Source organism: Delphinapterus leucas, chromosome 5 (genome assembly GCF_059928025.1).
Source record: "Delphinapterus leucas isolate spDelLeu-1000000601 "Yukka" chromosome 5, BTC_Dleu_Yukka2, whole genome shotgun sequence".
In the NCBI taxonomy this organism is placed as follows: domain Eukaryota; kingdom Metazoa; phylum Chordata; class Mammalia; order Artiodactyla; family Monodontidae; genus Delphinapterus; species Delphinapterus leucas.
Window position 1 is genome coordinate 118,497,655 of NC_143133.1, and position 21,308 is coordinate 118,518,962.

Sequence of the window (21,308 nt, forward strand, 5' to 3'; positions counted from 1 at the left end):
ACTCATCACTGCTACACTTAGTGTCATTTAGAGCTCGAATTCTGCTCCATATGGCTGAAAATTGTCAACGGCAGCTGCACTAACTAGTCTTTTTAAGGAGTAAAGGTTGGGGAGGCACATCTTTTAGCAAAATCACAGGCTGGACTGAGAGGCAGCCCACAGTCACTGATGGAAAACTTTTGAGTTTTGGATAGGATCCAAGTTCAAAGCTCATATGTGGAAACACTGGAGGTATAAATAAGCCAAGTGTAAATGAGAGTTTTACTTCTTGACCAACCCATCAAAAACCAAATTACAGCTAAGGCCTTGTACCTCTCATAAGCTGAATACTGAACTAGCTGTTCCTTGTACTATTTTGGTCTCTTTCAAGTTGGGAACAATTAGATAAGAGAGAAGAGCCAAATTAAGATGTTCAAGGAGCAGACTGCACATTCAGGATAAATATTATTGGGTTTAGAGAATTATGTGATGAGATGTGAATCGTATATCAGTAAATCATTGGAAAGTTTTTTTTTTTTTTTTTGGATTGCTTGCCATGTCCATTCTGGGTAGAGAATAATGAACTCAAAAAGAAAGAACATGGTTCAGGGAATCCAGAGAACTGGGTATGACTTCAGGCTTTGCCTTTAATTATCTTTGGATTATTGGATAAGTCACCTCTTATCTATAGAGGCATGGTAGCAAGGATTAAAAGCACAGCTCTAGAGTCGGGGTCCTCATATGAGCCCTGGTGTCTCCTAGTTATTTGCTATGTGAACTTGGTAAAGTCATTTAATTTCTTTGTGCCTTGAATTCTTGCATATGAAAAGTAGATTAGCAGTACCCACATCTTAGGATTTTTATGACGTTAACACATGCAGTATGAAGTGTTTAGAAGGGTGTCTAGGATATAGGAAGTGCTATGTCTTAACGATTATTTTATTATTGTTTTAATTATTATTATTATCACTACTACTCTTATTCTCTTTAAGCCTCAGTTTCTTAAACTAGAAAACTAGGGGGTGAAATTCATGATATTTAAGATCATAATTTCAGATTCGTACACAGTTATTGAATTTAGCATAAAAGTCTTCTAATGATTTGTGAGGAGTCTTATGAGTACAAAAGTATGAAAATTAATACAAACAGCAAGTGCTGTGTGTTTTTAGGGCAAAAAAATAAACACAAAGCAAACACAAAGTAAAAAGACAAAGCAGGGCTTCCCTGGTGGCGCAGTGGTTGAGAGTCCGCCTGCCGATGCAGGGGACACGGGTTCGTGCCTCAGTCTGGGAAGATCCCACATGCCGCGGAGCGGCTGGGCCCATGAGCCATGGCCGCTGAGCCTTCGCGTCCGGAGTCTGTGCTCCGCAACGGGAGAGGCCACAACAGTGAGAGGCCCGCGTACCGCAGAAAACAAAAAAACAAAAAATACAAAAGACAAAGCAAAGCCCTGTGTTTGGCAATTGAAGGACATGTTATTAAGTGTTTGATTCTCAAGGATGTGGAGGTTTAGATGGAAAGCAGGCTTTGTATCTTTGCAGAAGTTGTGACATTTGAATGGGGATGATTAGGAAGTTGCATGCTTAAGTAGGTAAGCAAGGCATTTGTTAATCATAAGGACTAATTAGGAAGTATTTGCTATGCCAGTAATGTTCCAAGCACTTTACAAATATTAGTTTATTTAATCCTCAAGAAACTAAATAACTCACCCAACATCATACAGCTGGTGAAGTTGGGATGTAAACCCAGGCAGTTTGGCTTCTGAGTTTGTGCTTTTAGCCCCTTTGCCTTACTATCTCTGAAAGGCTTGAAGAAAGGTATAAGGTTACATGGAATACTTAGAATATGTATTGTGTAACTGGGTATGGCCAAACTATAGGGTTTGGGGATAAGATGTATTAAGAGTTGGTAACTGGAGAATTAAAGAAAGAGTCTGATCATTATCTTCATAATCTAGATAAGAATGTATTGAGGAATTAAACTAGAATGGTCACCATAGTAATGGTGAGGAAGCCATGTTAGAGAAGATCTTAGCCTCTTTGGGTCAGGGATCCTTTTGAAAATCTATTAAATTGTGGGCCTTCTTTCCAGAAATGTGTGCAACATATGACATTGCTACAGAATTTCAACAGTTTCACAAACTCTTTAATTTATTTGATGCTTTATGCAGCTTGGTTCTCCTTCCTTGTAATAATTGTATATTTTCATAAGTCTACAGTTTTTTACTTTGTGTTTGTTTTGTTTTCTATGTTTTCTTTCAGTAGTCATACTTTTTAATATTTTACTTTCCTTTTTTTAAATAAATCTATTTATTTATTTATTTTTGGCTCTGTTGGGTCTTCGTTGCTGCTTGCGGACGTTCTCTAGTTGCAGCAAGCGGGGGCTACTCTTTGTTGAGGTGCGCGGGCTTCTCATTGCGGTGGCTTCTCTTGTTGCAGAGCACGGGCTTAGGGCGCGCAGGCTTCAGTAGTTGTGGCTCTCTGGCTCTAGAGCGCAGGCTCAGTAGTTGTGGCGCACGGACTTAGTTACTCTGCAGCATCTTCCCGGACCAGGGCTCGAACCCGTCTCCCCTACACTGGCAGGCAGATTCTTAACCACTGGGCCACCAGGGAAGCCCTAATATTTCACTTTCTTTAGATACCTGCTCTTTGGTTACTAATTTTTACAAAATTATAATTTTGGCAAGTTCTTGATCAACTTTAATCAACTTATGTCCTTGCTGTATGAATATATGTAAATAAATAATTGCAGTGAAATTTCCTTATTTTGTTGCTTGAGTACAAAAGTGTTAGTAGACCTTCTGACCAGTAGATAGTCTCTACCTATCCATATCATTCTGTGTTAATTCACAAATAGTTTGTTATTTGAATAACTGTATCTGGGATGGGAACATTATTTGCATTAAAAAAAAAAAAAAGATCAGTCCTATTTGCAAAATGCAACTGAAATGGCCCCTTGTGGAGAGCCAGATCCTTTGCTCCTAGGACCCTTTTTTGTCTCTTGAGCATGGAAACCCTTAGGGTAATTAAGAGTCTAGAGGTAAGGGAGTCAGAAGAGGATGGGTGACTGATTATCATTTGTTTTGTTTATCATTTGGTGTGAGAGTAATAATTGGGTCCCCCTTGACTATGTGGGGAGTAAACATTGCCAATACCTATAGGAAATTGCTCTAGTAAAATTCACATGCTATTTAGGATTTGATTTTTTTAAAAAATACAATCTAACTTGGCAGTTTGGTGGGCTGAACTCAAGTTTATCTTCCTGAAGTGATGAAAATCAATTCTTTTCTTTCTTTCTCCTTTTCCTTTAATTTCCCCTGAACTTTTACTCCACTTGGAGTAAAGTTAAAGTCTCTATTTCAAAAGTATAAATTATTTCTTTGTACAAATGTGCAAAAATCATGATGTTATTAACCAGTTAGTTTAGAGGAAGAATGTTATCAGAAAAACAACTTTAGAGGCTTCTATATTTTCTCAGACTTCAGGCTTATAAAGGAGAGTTGCTTTTAGTTAGTTTGCATTTATGTAATAGATAAAATCTTTATGACATTTTTCTTTCTTCAGTACTTAATGTGTGTACCCTATATATCATTTAAAAAATACACCTGATATATAGAGTATTAGCAAATCAAAGACTATTTTGAGTTTCATTATGAATGACTAAATGCACATTTTTGGGAATGAGGACCATTTATATTTCTAAAAATAATTGACAATATACATAAACCTTCATGTATATGCTCTGATTACGGAAGGAGACATTTCACTGAAGGTGAAGTTATCACATAACTGAGACATATCTCTTTTAAACACTAAATTATTGAAAATTCTACTTAATGAAAGCATATCAAAATTGTATTATACCTTTTCCACTTTGTAACAGTGTATTGTCCAGTAATCTGGAATAAGATGCTTACGAAGTGTGGAATGTGTACCATTATGAACACCATGGATATGCCCTGATATCCTCTAGGTCTGTAGTGAAATATGGAACTCTACACAGGAATGCTTAGTTATGGCCGGCCACCGTCCTTTTCTATTTAGTATTCTGAGAATGCCTCCATTCCTTTCCTATGGGGTAATGGGCACAGATTTTCTGGTGAGTGTTCTCACTCCAGCTCAGTTTTTGATTACCTCTGGGTGTGTAATTGAACTGTTGTTGGTGAAGATGATGGGAACCAGCGCTCTGAATAAGTGGAGCATTATCGTGGATCAAGGGATTTAAAGAGCACACACACAACTCCATTGTTAGAGTAACGTACACTCTTTCACCATTTGATTTGTATGTGTGTGGATATATCCTTTATCTTACATTTGTATTAATCTGTTAGTTATATATTTAATCATGATTATTTCTTGAGTAGGGATTTAAGGCAAGGAAAGATTTTAAATGATGTGGTAATAAAAAAAAATACTATGTTTCTAAATGAGCCTGCCACTTGTGAATTCGGCACATGTAACTTTAAGAAAAGCATTCACAGTGTTGCCTAAATGATTCACCATCATGCCCAAATGAGTGTCTTGAACTTGGGTAGTGAAAAATTTATGGGACTGAAGCTTTTAAGATGTTTTAGGGAACCATAACCCAAAGTCATATATCATGGGAATTATGTTGCTCTGTTTATCATTCTATATGTGCTTAGAATGAGTTAGATAACCTAGTTTCTAGCTAATCTTGACTGCTACATTTTACAATAAATTTTTCATTTGTGTCTACAAATAAGATTTGAATTCATTCTGACTGGTAGTGATAGTTTGTCAAACAGATACTAAAAAGATGGGAAGGAAAGTCTTGAGCTACTTCTGACCCTTGGGAATGTTGAGAAAGTGTTAGTCTATTAAGTCTCAGATATTTCAAGTTTAACAGTTAAAACAAAGTCTTTTTTTACTGAAGCATACTTCAGTAAATTCAGTAATACATATTAATAGCATTCTTCTAAATTAGAAAATGTTCTTTTTAAAGGAAATATTTGAGTGTCTTTCTGAAATTCCAGAGAATAGTACTTTATAAGCTTAAAAGCACCAAAATACTGTTGTTCTGATATGGTATTGTTTTTATTGTTGTTGGGTTAATTTTACATCACAGATAACAACAAGTTTTATATATGATCCTGTAATCACATGTGGGATTAAAACATTCAGTAGTTCAAACTTTTGTAGTGATTGTTTCCCCTTCCCTTTTCAATTTTCTCTGTTGCTCACTTTTGACCATGTCTGTATGTTTCATCTTGGGATGAAACATACATCTGACAGACTTGGTCTCCTTCCTGTAATGAGCACTTTTAAAGACACATTTACTAAATGCAGTTTTCAGTTTGAGTTATTTTGGCCATTGACTGTTCTTTTTATAATTCCATACATACTTTTAGATCTGAACAAAGCCATTTTTTTCTTTTCTCTCTTCTTAAACTACAGATCTTCCTCGACTTATGATAGGGTTATTTCCCAATAAACCCATCCTAAGTCAAAAATATCAACATAAGTTGAAAATTCATTCAGTACATACCTCTAACCTACCAAATACCATAGGCTAGTCTAGCCTACCATAAACGTGCTCAGAACACTTACATTAGTCAACGTTGGGCAAAATCATCTGACACAAAGCCTATTTTTATAATAAAGCGTTGAATATCTCACATAATTTATTGAATACTGCACTGAAAGTGAAAAACAGAGTGGTTGTAAGTGTATCATTATTGCTTGGCTAACTGGGAGCTATGGATCAAAAAGAGTAGTATACTGCAGATCACTAGCCTTGGGAGAGATCAAAATTCAAAGTTAGAAGTACAGTTTCTACTGAATGCATATCTTTGGTTATCATGGTAAAGTTGAAAAATTGAAAAATTGTAAGTTGAACCATTGTAAATTGGGGACCATCTGTACTTCTAGTACCACAGAAATTTTACCCTCTATCTGAGTGAACAAGGAGAAAAAAAAAGTTCATTCATTTTTACATTCACTCAAAAACATATTGATTGAATATCAAATGCCAGGGTACTGGACTTGAACCTTTGGTGGCACTCGATTGTTAATCTTTCTACTTATTATTAGAATTATTCTGACGTTTTTCAAATAGTGGGGATTAATTGACTCATTTAAAGAGTGAAATTTGGTGTTGCCTGTCAGTTTGCAGTTGACATTATAATCCCAGCAACCTGTTTCCTTAGTTCTTTGAGAATTTTCTTTATGCACAAAATATGTGCTGTTTACGAGTGGAAAATCTTTCTTAAGAGTGTTTCTTTATGGAGGAAGGGAATGCAGTCTGTTGCAGCTTTATTATGATATCAGACATTTTCCATTTCATAGGCTGAGAAATGCATATGTGATTTAAAATCAGAATTGACAAGGACAGTTTAAGGATAAACGAAACATATGAAAATGAAGTTTGAGAGGGTACATTTGTGGGTGGTATTCACTAAAGCATTCCAGTTTTTAAATAGATGTGTGAAGATTATGATTCGTGGGGTACATATTTGAGGTGCTGAGAATTGGGACTTCCTGTATGCTTCTGTATTATTCACAGGAGTGGGTCGTTCTTAGAAATGGGAGACCAGAGAGAGTGGATGAGAGCAGGTCTCTGGTCATCAGAGTAAAGCAACCAGTGTAAGCATTACTAGAACATGGGGAGGCCCAGAGGTCCTGATGCTTCATGATTGAGCCCACGGGGAGTAGGGAGCACAGAGCGAGGGCAGGGGCAATTAAATGCAAACCTGGGAATTTAGCTCCTGCCCTTGGCTCTCTGGAGGGTGACTCTGAGGCAGAGTATTTCAATCTTTGCTTCACTGTGGCACACAGATATAAGGCTATATGCCAGATTCATTATTTTTTTAAGCAGTCACCCTTTATATGCAAAAGTGGTAACATTCTTAAATTGCCACTTAGGATTTACATCATTCGATATCATTTGTGTCATAGATTTGCCATTTCATCAAGATCTTTCAAAGAAGAGAGAGTCTGTTCATTTAAAAAAATTATTCTGACGCCTGTAGGTGTTTCAACTACAGGGGATGGGGACCGAGGGCGGGCACGTGGGCATAGAAAATGTGTGGGCATCTCCAGCTGAATGATGAACCTGAAAGGAAAGAATTGTGTGTGGGCGCAGATTGATTTTTTTCATATTAACTTATAAGTTTAGGATTGAAGACTAAGAATGCACACATTATACTTTGCAGGTTCGCTATTTTCAATACACAGATTTATATTTATTAATGAATTTCTAATCAAATAGTTCAATTCAGGTAAAGTCCTTCCTTATATTTCATTTCTCAGGCCATGGAGTGGAGGATTTCTGAATGATAAAGTGTGTCTCGGGTTAAATAAAGTTTTATAATCCCTGGATACTTTTCATTCCTAAGGGATGATTATCGTGTTCATAGGGACCTGCTTGCTTGGGAGATAAATTCAACTTGTCTTAAAGTATCTTGTTTGTTGCTTGATTTTTATCTCTTCCTGTGACATATGTCTCCAGAGAAGAAGAAAATGTTCAAGGCAAAAAATAAATAAGTAAAAAGCCCTCTATGTAAATGTATCCAAGTGAGTGGAATTTTATGCATTACTGTAAATTTACTATTCCAGAGATTACTATAAATACCATTTGCTGAAAATACTGCTGTAATCGTTTTATCTAGTTCCAAGATCCAGTATAGCTGGAGTATATACTGCTGTAAATGTTGTCTGTCTTTATTTAAAACTGAACAAAACAGAACAAAACACACAATAGAGTAGACCCTTATTAAACAACATATCTTCAATTACGTATTAAGACATTTAAAAATATATAATTTAATTTACATATCTAAGTTAAAACATTATAATATTTAATTTAAATTCTTGGTTTAATCTAAACATTTGATATCATGTATCAAAACCAGTAAATGTAATTTTGCTTTTATCTTGTACATGTATAAAATAATTTGTGATTGGCCTGACTGGCATGTTAGTCACAGGACTTGTGCGTAGAACTTTTAAATTTTCACTGAAAAATCAGATTTTATTTAAGCCTCACAGTAATTCTGAAATATTTTGAAACTTGAGACTTTTGTTAAATAATCTTTCATGTTGAGTCATTATTACATAATTCATTATGTAAGCCACTTGCAGTTTTTCTGGTAATTAAATGAACTAACCAAAATATCAAAACTTCAAAGGAGTTTTGTGATAGAACAACCCAAGACTTCATGTGGAGAGGGTTGTGGACTATGTCCTTGAGTCCTTAGACTCAAGACTGAGGGTAGCAGCCAGGAAATAAGAAAAGCTGTACGTGGAAAGGTTAGGGGGTAGCTGTACATCAAGAAACATACTTACGTGAAAATTATTTTGAAACACAGACAATAAAAAGAAGCTCTGATTGTACTGTTAAGGTACTCATTTTCACTAATTAATTATTAATCCTTTGTTGTTGGAACAATATTTATTTTCATTAATTTGTGTCTGATCTTACAGAATTGCTTTAGCACATTTCAGATTTAGTTTCAAAAATTACTGTGTATAATATATGTTCTGGAAGTCACAGGAAAAAAATTGCTTATTTTAATAAGTGTTTCAAGTACTGTAGTGCTCTTTTATTAACACTTTGGGGATGTTACATAAAATACCACTGTGCTATATTTGCACGTAAACATTCAGGAAAACCAGATGGGGTATTCAGTTTGCTAGTGAAATGATCAGTACACATACTGTGTCTAATAATTGAATACATTTTAAAGCTCAGGATCTGTGTGGTCGTATTCAGAGAGGGTGGGTAAAGATGTCTCTGCTAAGGATGAATAAAGTCATGATAGCAGTAGGGGGAAAAAAAAAAAACACCAGTAAATTAATGAATTGAAGTTTGTAAACCTACTGAGAAGAATTTTTTTAGTTTAAGTGGGACCGGATGTTTCTGTTTACAAGGTTAATGTTTCTGTTTACAAAATTAATATTCAACTGCACTTGAGATGGGCAAGCATATTTTAATTCTACAGGCATTAATATCTATAATGAAAGCCAGAGGCTTTCAAACAAACAAGTGATGAGTATCCACAGCAGTAGCATAAGTAGGACTCTAATAAATACCTTTCTATAGTTTTTCTTAGAGGCTAGCTGTGGTTAATTTTTAAGCTATCTTTCCCACACAACATGTTTTGTATATCTTTGCATATAGACATTCTGTGCATGGATAAACATGTATCCCCATACTGATAGAATTTTTTTTAACCCAGAAGAATATAAGTCAAACCTAATTTCTCTATGTTAGAACGCAAAGAAAATTTAGTGAAAAGTCACTAGTATTTCCTTTTATGTACCCCATCACTCTGTTCAGAAGTAGGATCAGATTCCACATATTTTAATTACTGATGATGGAGGTACTTATGTATATTGTAGCTGGAATATTGTACCTTACAATTAGCATATTCTATTTTCATTACTTACCTTCAAGACAGAGCCTCATCTTTCAGAGTCATCTAAAAAATTAGATATTTATTATATACTTTAGACAAAAGAAATGGGTGACTGCATCTAAGAGTTTCTAGGAACCCAGGCATAACTTTAAGGTAGATAAAGACACTTTTTTTTTCTTACTGCTTATATTGTCTGTCATTTTCTTTAAATTTTGCCCTTAGGTTTTGTGGTTTAACAGTTTCCCATCTATCCCAAGCAAAAACTCATAATTTTACCACATGGTGAGTTCTTCAGAGTCTGGCTCTGCTTGTTTTTGTTTTCTTTCGCTCACTTCTCCCCAGCCCTTGTCACTGCCTAGCATGGAATACAACATATAGTAGGTGCTTAAAGGTGCTTGACGACCGATCAATTGATTGATTGATATGGTTTGATTAGAATAAGTTTGTGACATATACAGATATCCAGAAGGAAATCGATGGAGTGCCAATCTGTGGAGGCCAGGCCAGAATGTGTTTTGTGTCTGACACGTGGTATCCTTAAACTATTCTCTTAACATGTGTTGACATAAGTATCTTAGCCCTGTGCAGACAGTAGCCACATGAAATATGGGACAAGTGTTGTTCCTGGACGCATCCTGATTACAGAGAGGGATGAAATAAACGTGTCTGGACTTGCAAAGACATTGCACCTGCTGTGGATGATTGACATTGTGGAGCATGTTTGGGGGGGAAAATTAAACTGCCTGGTGTTTTGTACGTCTTTACTTAACGATACAGATAGGTCAGTGAATCTCAGTCTGGACTTCACATTAGTATACTCTGGATTTCTTTAACACTGCCACTGCCCTGGCCCTACCCTAGACAAGTTAAATCAGAATCTCTAGAGGTTGGGCCTGGGCATCATTCATTTTAAAAAGCAATTCCAACGTGTAACCGGTTTTGAAATAGTTTGAGGTTTTGTAGGAACCAAAGCTGAAAGAGAAGAAAGATTAAGGAATATAATTTCTACTCACCCTGTTCTCGTTTACTTGTTGAGAAAGATACATCACGGTTCAATAATAATGTAGTATAAGCCATTTATGCAATTTTAAATATTCTAGTCGTGGAATTAAAAAGAGGAAAGAGGAATAGTTTGAATTAATTTTAATAGTACATTTTATTTAGCCCAATATATCTTATTATTAAAACATGTAATCAATATAAGAATGTTAATGAGACATTTTACAATCTTTTCCCCCCCTTGTATCAAGTGTTCTAAGTCCAGGGAATCCTGTAGCTTTGCAGCACGGCTTGGTTTGGACTGGCCACTTTCCAAGTGCTCAGCCGCCCTCATGTGTGGCCAGTCAACCTCATATCGGACAGATCTGGAGGGTAAAGTGCTAGAAGAGAGACCAGGAGACTTGAATGTAGTGTTGGTTTTGTCACCGACTAATCCTGTGACCTTGGACAATTCACTTATCCTCTCTCTTGACTTCAGTTCCTTTTTGTTTACTAGGAGGGGGTCAGCAGTCAGTCTAAATTGGGAGTTTTATAATTTTACTCCAAAGAGCCCCAGGATTTCGTGAGCACACCTTAACTGCCATCATACGGAAGAAGAGAGACAAGCAATCTGCTTTAGGCTCTTCTTTCTTTTGGATATACTTGCATTTCTGGATGTCATTTTTTTTGAGGAAAGAAACAAAAAAATTTTTTTAAAACCAAACCAACGTTTGAAAAATCCCTCGGTTGAATGTTTTCTTAAGTCTGTGGTTCTCTCTTGTCAGCATTTATTCCAGGAAGAGGTCAGGCAGCAGGTATCCTGCTTTTCCTTCCAGTGAAGGTATCACCGTGACAGTGACTCTTGAATATTTCCTATCAAGTAGTAGGAATTCCTTCAACAGTGGCTACAGTGGCTCAGAGTTGAGAAATAGAAAGCTCAGATACCGAGGTCTACCCCAGAGTGATACAGTTCACTTATGGCTACTGAGGCAGCTCGTGGTTGTCTAAAACCGACCTCTAGCCCAAATCTCAGGGGACCTCTGACTCAGAGGTGTGGCCCCCATAGTCAGCCAGAATCCAGAGCTAGGAATACCTTGGCTGCAAGGCTTTTCTGACTTGGAATGTGTTTGTCTACTGGTGAATGCCAATGTCAATAATTGGATGCCAATATTGGATGCCCATGGCTTTGGTTCCTAGACTTTCAACCTTCCTTCCTATCAGATAGATGAACTCTCTGGTAGCATCAACAAATAGAAAAGAAACAATATCATTTCCAACCTGTTGTTTGGAACTCAGTCTTTGCCAGATTTCCACAGTCAATGACATGGGAATAAAACGCTAGTCCAGTGTGTTGTTTGCCTTTAAAGACGTCTTTGGTGGTTTGTGGCAGGAGTCAGTCAAGGACTTACACATCCCGGATTTTAGCTGCTTTGCTGTTTTATTTGACAACGATAGCAAAAAAGACACCGAGTGGGAATTGTGAAGTAGAGAAAGCTGAGAAGGTTTCTATCTATTTTTAGGATGCTTCTAAGAAGTCTTCTATAATATCGTCTTCTTTACTTAACAGGCAATTATGAGAAAATTGTTTTAGAAAGAATCAGCCTGAAAATCAGCAGTTATTTCAGAATTTTTATTAGCATGCACAAGCTTAATTCTTCCAATCTTGGCCTGCTCATGTATAAATGGAAGCAACTTGTCATACTCAAAGCAAAAGAGGGAAGGGGAAATCCCATTTTGCTATAGCAAGTGTAGCCACTTATACAATGAGTTAATGAAAGAAATGTTTTCTAAGTACGTTGGACTCTTTGGTCCAAGTAGTTTTTGCTCAATGTTTGGCACAGGTCTGCATGTAGGACTCTAGGTGAACAGAGAAAGCAAATAAGTGTGACCTTTGTAAGGCTGGTGTTTTCTTTATGAAGCCAAAAAGTGTACAAATACAAATATTAGCCCATGCTTAGTTTTGTCCCAGAAAACTTCTCTCTGGCTGACCGCATCTCTGTGTTTGCTCTTTGGCATCGTTGCTGCCCATCTTGGTCCCCTGCAGGCCTTGCCATCTGTTTAATTGGTAAAGGGGCCCATCTTATCAGTGTCCCTATCATCCACTTGGAAATAGAGCCCTTCGATTGGCCTTTCTCCTCTTTTTTCTTGCTTCGGTTTATTTGGAACCAGCCCCAATATCTCAGTGCCAGGTGGCTTTACCTTAGCCAGTTACCTTAGGATTAGCAATTACTGGAAGGTGAAGAGATCTGCAGCAAAGGGTGGGAGCATCTGTTATTGCAGTGATCTTGGCCTTGGAGAGAGTCTAGGGACTTGGAGAAAGTCTAATTCATGAAGGTGATGCCCTCTCTGGGGTGCTCTCCTTTTGCCTCTCGTCTTCTTAAATGCTTCAGCTCTTTCAGGTTTAACCCTTTGATCTGTCTGAAGTTTAATAAGGCCAGCTAGTGTGTGTGTGGCAGAGACCCACTGCCTGACAATAAATCAGCCTCCTTCCCTTCTGTGTTCCTATGATTCTTGCCTGACAGTTTTGCAGAGTCACTTAAACCTTCACAGTTGTCCTAGTCACACTTTAGGAACTCACTTGAAAAAAAAAAAATCAGCTCATGGCCTTACCCCAAGTGTCCTTTTGAAGTTTCCCCCTTTCCACCCCCATCCTGTCTCTGGGGAATTTTGAGGAGTTGCCAGGTAAGATATTTTCTACTTTCAAACCAAACATAAAGACCCAGGTAAAGAAATGTGGCCATCGAAATGTTTCCATGTTTTCTTAACAAGCGTGTATGTTAGTCAGGCAAGAAAAAGGGAGGAGGGCAAAGAAACAGAATGAACAAAATAGAGCCCAAGTGCCAGAAGTCTAATGACTTCGTTGCCTCTTTTTTCTCCTCCTTGTTTAATTCTTGAACTTTCTTTTTCTTTCATTTTACACTATGCTTTGGTGTTAATGCATTTTGTCTCTCATTTTACCTCTTGCTTTTGTATTACATATCTATTCTACTATAAGCCACTCCAAATAATTTTTGAAAATAAAAGTATGGTCTTTATAAGAAATACCGCTCGGGATTCATTAGAATTTCAATTCTAGAAAGTGGTTTACTCATCACCTTTTAATTGTTAAGCACGGTCAAGTACTTCCTGGGAAGTAGTGTGGTGTAGCTATTAACACAAGTATTCTGGCATCAGAGTGCCAGGGCTGACGCTCAGCGGGTCTGCATATAAATCACTAGGTGATTATCTTGGGCAAGGTGCTTAATATTTTTGAGTCTCAAGTTTCTCTCCCACAGTAATGTTCTAGGGACTAAATAAGTTTATATATAAACACTTGTACTTATGCCTTCCTCACCTTACAGCTTTATTGTTGTGTCTGACTTTATTACCCAAACAATGCCTGGCATAAAATAAACACTCTATCAATGATAGCTACTACTAGTACTATTTACTTTAGTTATTAGAACAATCCTCAGATAGATATAATCCCCACTTTCCAGGTGAGGTAACTGAAGCCAAAGGAAGTTAAATTATTTAGCTTGCCCAAGGTCATATAGCTGGTGGGTGCTCAGAGCCAAGGTTTGCACCCAGGCTCATCTGACAGTGAAAGCCTCATGCATGTCCACTGAGTCTGCACTGCCACTTCACTTTGGAGGCATTGTTAAATAGATATGCTTGGATTGTTAGGAAAATCAAGCTTGCATCCATCAGTACATGTTCATTTCCTGACTTTTAAGTAGTTGTCATTTCTCTCGGATAACAAGTCTGTGCTTTTAGATTGCACAAAATTTCTTGGCATAGGTCTACCATAAATCCTGCTTCTTTGAGAGACGCTTTCAGGAGGTAAGAGGGCTAGGTTTAATCCGTAACATCAAGTGTTTTACCTAAGAGAAGTGCTTCATATGGAGATGTTCTTACGCATATGACATAATGCACACGGCAGATGAAAGTTACATGAAACAGTGTTTGTGCCTCTTCCAGATATTTCTAATAGATCTGAGTTATCCAGTAAATGAACCCTCATGTAAAACGGAGAAATAATGATTTTCCCTCACTGAAGGGGCTGAGTGGCCATTTATCAGAAATTTAACCTTTATAATACCGTCTCTGACCGTGGACCTTTGGACGTCCTGGCACGTTGTAGGAGTTTAGTGAATATCCTCTGGCTGAATGAGTGAATGAATGTATTTAGAGATGTGAAGAATGGCAGGAGCTACAAGAGACCTTCTTGCTGTTAAGAAGGCATGGGGGCATGGCTGGAAGAGAGAATGGTTGGCTCTAAGTCTGAGCAACAAATGGAATTTGTCATTATATCATACTCCGAAATACCTGTGTCTCCTGATGTCATACAGTCCTCTCACTGTTCAAGAGATTCCCTGATTTTCTGTTCAATATTCAGTGCGTTTTCACCCTCAGATTCCTGCTCTCTCCTTATACTGTGAGTCAGTGGTTCAGTTTACTCAGAGGTGTAACTCCCATTGAAGGGCAAATCTGGTCTGAAGGGTCTTTTCCCCTTCCTCTAATCTCAGTAGAGGAGCCTGCTTTTTAGTGAAGAAATGTCTTCACCCGAGTCAAAATTAGAAGGATGGATGTATAGGAACTCTTTGCTTTTGCTGAATTGATTATTGCCTAACAGAAACAAATCTCTCTTCTTTTTTGTTATTCGCTCAGTCAGGATCTTCTAGATGCATGAGATAGGTACTGGATGAAGAAGAAATGTAAATTTCCTTTCAGCAGTCACATCACATCTAGAATCATAGGAAGAAGGCAGTCTTTAATTCTTGATAGCCCTTGATCATATTTTAATGGGGGGACTTTTTAAATACTCCAATAGGTGGTTAGTGATGGGGATGAATATTTGGTGGTTATTATCGAATCTTGAATCTTTGGTTGTTGAGTTTTGGCTAATGTAACAATTTGACTTCTTCGCTTTCAGCTGTCCCGTTTCCTCCAAGTCACCGGCTTACGGCAAAAGAAGTGTTTGATAACGATGGGAAACCTCGTGTGGATATCTTAAAGGCACATCTCATGAAGGAGGGCAGGCTGGAAGAGAGTGTTGCATTGAGAATAATCACAGAGGGGGCTTCAATTCTTCGACAGGAAAAAAATTTGCTGGATATTGATGCACCAGTCACAGGTAAGTCCTGAGGATGGAGACTGTCCACTTGGACCCACACTTTGTTGTTTTTAACATCAAATCAAAAGTCTTAGATACCAGTGAGTCTTCACCTTCTTCATCTTACTCTTTTCCTGCCAAATCTGTACATTAGGAACAAAAGATTTAATACATATGTAACAGTATTTTTATTTTCATGTGTTAAATATCTGTGTGATATGATACCCAAAAAAGTGGTGTGCAACTTAGAGATGATGAAGATATTCTGAAGTAATACCTTAACTAAGAAGTGACATTTTGTCAGTAGAACACTGTCACGAGGAACACAAGATATTCATTGGGAAAGGTCAGACAAAGCATAGGAAGACTTCCAAAGTAGTTAAGTGACTAAGTTAATGCAGTGGCTCTCAGAGTGTCATCCCAGACTGGCATCACCATCATCACCACCTAGAAACCTGCTGAACTGTACCTTCTCAGCTCCCACCCCAGAACTACTGAATCAGTTCTCTGGGGTGAAGCCCAGTGATCCGTTTTATCAAGTCCTCTAGGTGACCGTGACAAACATTAAAGTTTGAGAACCATTGAACTTCAGGAAGAAGACAAAATTTCTCTCCTTCCTATAGCATTTTATGCCTAGAAAATATGTCTTTACTTTTTGAGAGTTTTTGTTCTGTTACTTCTTAAGGGCAGATATGTATTTTGGGTAAGTAGAACTTCACTTAGACCATAAAAATTAAATCTTGTCAAAAAGTTTTGTGTGGTATAGAGGGTCAAATAGTAGAGCCTTTTCATCTACACTTTGTGAAATTTGCTAAACTTGCACGTTTGTATTTCTAGAGAATCTAAAAAAAACATGTATTTTCTCCTTAATTATTATCATTCTGGCAAAGGGAAGAAGTTTGACATAGAATATTATGCTTCTCAAAACAAAGAGGACATTTAAAATATTTCATATATACTACTGATTGCTTCTTCCAAACCTTCATGTACTTATAATATTATTGGCCTTCTAATATATTTTTGAAGGTGACTGGTAAGAGCAAGATAAGCGCTCTTGAATATCAGACTAGACCTTCCTTGATCAAAATGCCTCTAATGATTCCTCTTCCAGAGAAATTGACATTTACATTTTGTTTTGGGTTGGCAATGCTGCTTTTCTTATTTGTAATTCAGAAGAATAATGAATGTGTTTGGGGCCAGGCAGCAGGAGAAATTGGTTCCGGTGGTAAGTCGGTGTTGGACCAGTGGTGAAAAATCAAGCTACATACTTACCCTGTGTGTATCACTATGAACCCCATTTTCCATGTGTTAAAATGTAGTCATGCATTATTATCTTTGACTTACAGACACTGTGGAAATATAAGAACAAAACAAATGTGAACATGCTTTACTTTCTTAGATACTAAAATATGAAAATTTTTTAATATCTAAGTAGTAGCTTGGAATCTACTGGCAAAGAAACTACTTTAAAAAATTCACTGTAAATTCCACCTATAAATAAATGGTAAAATAGTAGCTTTAAATGATATTTATATCATTAAGTTTTTTTGATTTTGGTAAGAATGAATGGCTTGATATTTTACTATGATATCATAATATGACATTATGATATGATAAATATGGTACATTATGATATTTATTATGATATTTTCTCTACTTCACATAATAATGTGTGATTTCCAATTCATGTTAAACTCACTAATGAGCCCAGTAGGTATTAATGGAGGTGATAGTTATAACAAAAAGGAAACATGTAAAATAGACATTTAGGGGAATATATTTCCTGGGATACAATCAGCTCTTCTGTTTGATGAGGCTCTGTCCTGAAAGAACACATAGGGAGGTTTCTGGAAAAGTCAGATTCGTGATGTTTTATCCCTGAACCTTTCTGGGGTCCATTGACTAATTGCCCTCATATTCAGCAGAGGTTGCACCTCGTTCTTTCTAGTGAGATTCCAGCTGACAGTTTGGCACATTTCCCAATATAGATATGAAGAGACTTTAGAAATCAGGACTCAATTATGTATAACTTTCCCTGGGTGGGAAAGAAAAAAAAAATCCTTCTAGATGGTGACAGAAGTAGCTATGGAGACATCACAGAATATGTAGCACAGAATATGTAGTGTTTATATTTCTTAATGAAGGCAGGATTCTAAGGAACCTCCAGTAGATTCCATTGCAGTGATCTCTTTCTTCCTTTTCTGGGAATGTAAAGATATGTAATATAAGTGGTGGGGGAATTTATTTTAACATTTCCATTAAAAGGGAAAAAAAAAACTCTTTTGCATATGATTCACCAGAAAGCTAAATCCATAGCTTCATATTTTAACCCATGAACTTTCCAAGCTGAAGCACAGAGGACTGCAAAATAAAAGCAGGGTACCGTGATCCGAGAAAATTGCTCTCTCTTTGTATTTCAAGATACTTCTTATAATTTATTGATAACATTTTATGATATATGATTGTGTTCTGAGATTTGATTTTATTTGGACAGCTGAACCAGCAATGTAATATTTATTTTTAAATGTAGAATATTTGTTATTTGGATAACTGAATCAGTAAAGTGAATCAATGAAGTCAATATTATATTGACACTACGCTATGCAATAAAAGGCATAGTTTACACTTCCAAATCTTAAGGGTAGAGTATTCTTTATGTAGTTCAGAATTCCACACTTAAGAAAAATGGAGAACTTAAACAGTTTAAAAGAGAAAGCAGAAAGGAGGAAGATGTAGAAGAGGAGTGGGAGAAGAAGGAAAACAGTAGAGCTGCAAATGAGAACCTGTGAAAAAAGACTAAGGGGAAAGAAGAAGGACTTTTAATGTAGGGAGAAAAAGCCTGAAGCCTGAAACCATATGGTGGTTTTCAAGTGGTATTAGAAATAGTCTCTCACCTACATATGTCAGTTTCCTAAAAATGTAAGGTGAGCCATCAGGGTAGAAACTGACGATTAGCTTCTTTCGGGCAATTCAGCTTTAAGTATAGCCTGACATGTAAACTCACAGAATGAAACAAATGGCAACTATTTTATAATCATGCACAAAAGCCACTCCCCAGCTTTCCCTCTTCTTTTCTTCCCTCCTACTTTTTATTAATAAAAACGTTTCACACTCAAATGTTTAGAGAGGGGTTGTGCTAACCTCTGTGTCATGGTTTGCTCCTATTTAAAGAAAAATCTAGGAATTAGTGTCCTGGTTATTGGAAATCTGGGCATTATTGCATTCCTTTAGCATTTCTTTGATGTTTAAATTTACAAAGCTGCCCAACTTCCCTTCCTCCCTCCCCTTCAAGTGTTTTTAAAGCAGTAAAACAAAAGGTTTATGTTCAGTTAGGATTTTTTTCCCTTAAAATTCTGTACTTTTGATTTTGGAGAAGGACCAGGAAACTGCCTGGTCCCAATGCTCCCTCCATGTATCCCTCTGGGGAAGGTGATAAAGCACTATGTACCTTACCCTCCTGGAGCATGGATTTAGATAAGCCAGTAACCATCTCTGTGGGAGTAGAGGTGACGATTAGTTATGGGTCCCTAATCAAAGCAAGGGAGGTATGCGTTACATTCTGCTCTTTTCTCTCAGCAAACTTGCCTGATTAGAATGATGGCTGTTTTAGACATTTAACTTGAAGAATGTGTTTCTATACTGGAGGCATTTTGTGAAGGAAAGTATTTTCCCTCTTTTTGACTCTTTTTTGAAAATTGAGTTAAATTTATCTTTGTTTCCTTGCAGACATACAAATGGAACATTAAAAAATGTGGCCAAATATCTGTGTAGCAACTTGCTATGGACTGCATGTTTGTGTCTCCCCAGTAATCATATGTTGAAGCCCAGACCCCCAGTGTGATGTTATTTGGAGGTGGGGTCTTTGGGAAATAATTAGATTTAGTTGAGTCCTGAGGGTGGACCCCTTGTGATGGGATTAGTGCCCTGATAAGAAGAAGATGAGATGAGAGCCCTCTCTCTTTACTCCGTGTGGGGATACAGCAGGAAGGTGGCCATCTGCAAACCAGGAACAGAACCCTAACCAAACACTGAATATGCCAGCACCTTGATCTTGGACTTCCCATCCTCCAGAACTGTGAGAAATAAGTGCTTGTTGTTTAAGCTACCCAGTCTAAGGTATTTTGTGAACTAAGCTGAACTAAGGTACAAGTCATTTGGGAATTCAGTTTACCAAACATTTGCCTGGTACAGGTGGTGTGTGTTATACACAGGTGAATAAGACCTGGTCTCTGCTCTCCCAGGGGTCAGCATATAACAAAAAAACTGAAACAGATATTTGCCGAAAGATATGTGCATCAAACTATTGATTAAATGAAAGGATATGATCTAGATTTATTCAAGCAAATTTAGAAATATCCAACTGGATAGAGCTAACTTAAAACCAAAAAGTTTTCCTCTTTTCTAAATGGCTACGGTTTCCCTGACAGTGTCCATTGATTATTATATTACATCTTTGAGCTAAAAAAAAACCTGTTAAATAGCTCGGATCCTATCTGTCCTGAATATGGATGGAGAACTCTTTCAGAAGGCTAGGGACTGTGGATGATTGAAACAGATGAGGCATAGACCTTGAGTAGAATACTCAAGGTCTATTTGGGGAGTCAGATACAGAAATAGATAATTACTGTAAAATTTGTTAAGAACCGTAATGAAGGTACCTATAAACTAGCGTGGGAACTCAGAACAAGGAATGCAGGAAAGCCAAGAAAGTCTTGACAGATTACATGGTACTTGAACTGGAGCATGTGTGATAGGTGAGATTTTACTACGTGAAAAAGCTAGCAAAGGTTATTCTGGGCAGAGACAACAGCATATGAAAGGCACTGTTACTTTTTGTAAAGTGGGAAGGCATGATCTTGGAGATTTGCTGTGGGAAGACAAGGTATTGGAAGGGTGTGAGGGGTAGGGGTGGGGGGTGAGACTGAGGTTGGACGGTCGGGGTCAAATATTAGTCTCTTGTAAGCAGCACTTAAACATTTGGTTACTGTTCTGTAGGCACTGGGAGTGGAGAGGGTCTTGGAGCGGGGGAGTTACACCTTCAGGTTTGTGGCTAGAATAGCATCCTGGATGAGATGAGTAGAGTGAGCAGGGAGGAGCTCTTGCGAGAGGGGCTGATCAGGAACCTTTCATACTCGTTCAGTATGCCCCGAGTATGCCTTGTGCCCTGGCAATGATTTTGGCAGGCTAGGAGAATTGGATCCGATTTTGATTACAGGGCCCTTCAAGAATGATGATTGACATTGATCTTAAAATGTCTGATTAGTTTGTGCTTAGTCAATATCCATTAACGACTTCTTGAATATGGTAGGATGATTTATGCAGGGATCCAATTTATTGCATTTCTCTTTCAAGTTCTCATATTTTCCTATTTTCCCTTTGACCTAGCAGAGAACATTTCCCTCATGTATAAAGCAGAAGCCGACCAGGAGCCCGGGTCTTTGAAGAGAATGATTTAGAACTCATTTTCTGCTCCCTGGACCGGGGGGATAGGCCAGCATCAGCTGGGCAAACTGCTAATCTCTCCAGTTTGTCTGTTTCCTGCAGGGGGGGATTTGTCCCTAGAGCAGCAAAGGATTCCCTCAGTGGCTGTGCCTGCCATTTAGCACGTCAGGCAGTTGCCAGGAGAACCCTTTGGCTTTGTTCCTGGATGTGAGAGTGAACTAGTGGCCAAGTTTAAGGTCATGGCATTCCTTCCCTTACAGCAGCTGACGTCAATTAGGAGAATTCCCCATGCCTTTACTCTGGGGAGAATTAAGTGGGGTAGGAATCCAGTGTCTTTTGAGAACCGAAAGATCAGTGTTTATTCTCTTCATACTATCATTTGTCACAATCAGAGCAATGCAGCCTTAGTTTATATGAGGATAAAATATTACTTCTGGG

At 37.6% G+C, this 21,308-nt stretch overlaps 1 protein-coding gene across 3 annotated transcripts in view; it reads left to right on the forward strand.

Moving 5' to 3' along the window:
* The window catches only part of PPP3CA (protein phosphatase 3 catalytic subunit alpha), a 298,715-nt gene that overhangs the window by 127,381 nt on the left and 150,026 nt on the right, over positions 1-21,308 (forward strand). For all 3 annotated transcript variants that reach the window (XM_022582432.2, XM_089912447.1, XM_089912446.1), the window contains one exon: positions 15,249-15,449. In XM_022582432.2, coding sequence (XP_022438140.1) covers positions 15,249-15,449 — 201 coding nt within the window. The remainder of the gene's footprint in view (positions 1-15,248; positions 15,450-21,308) is intronic.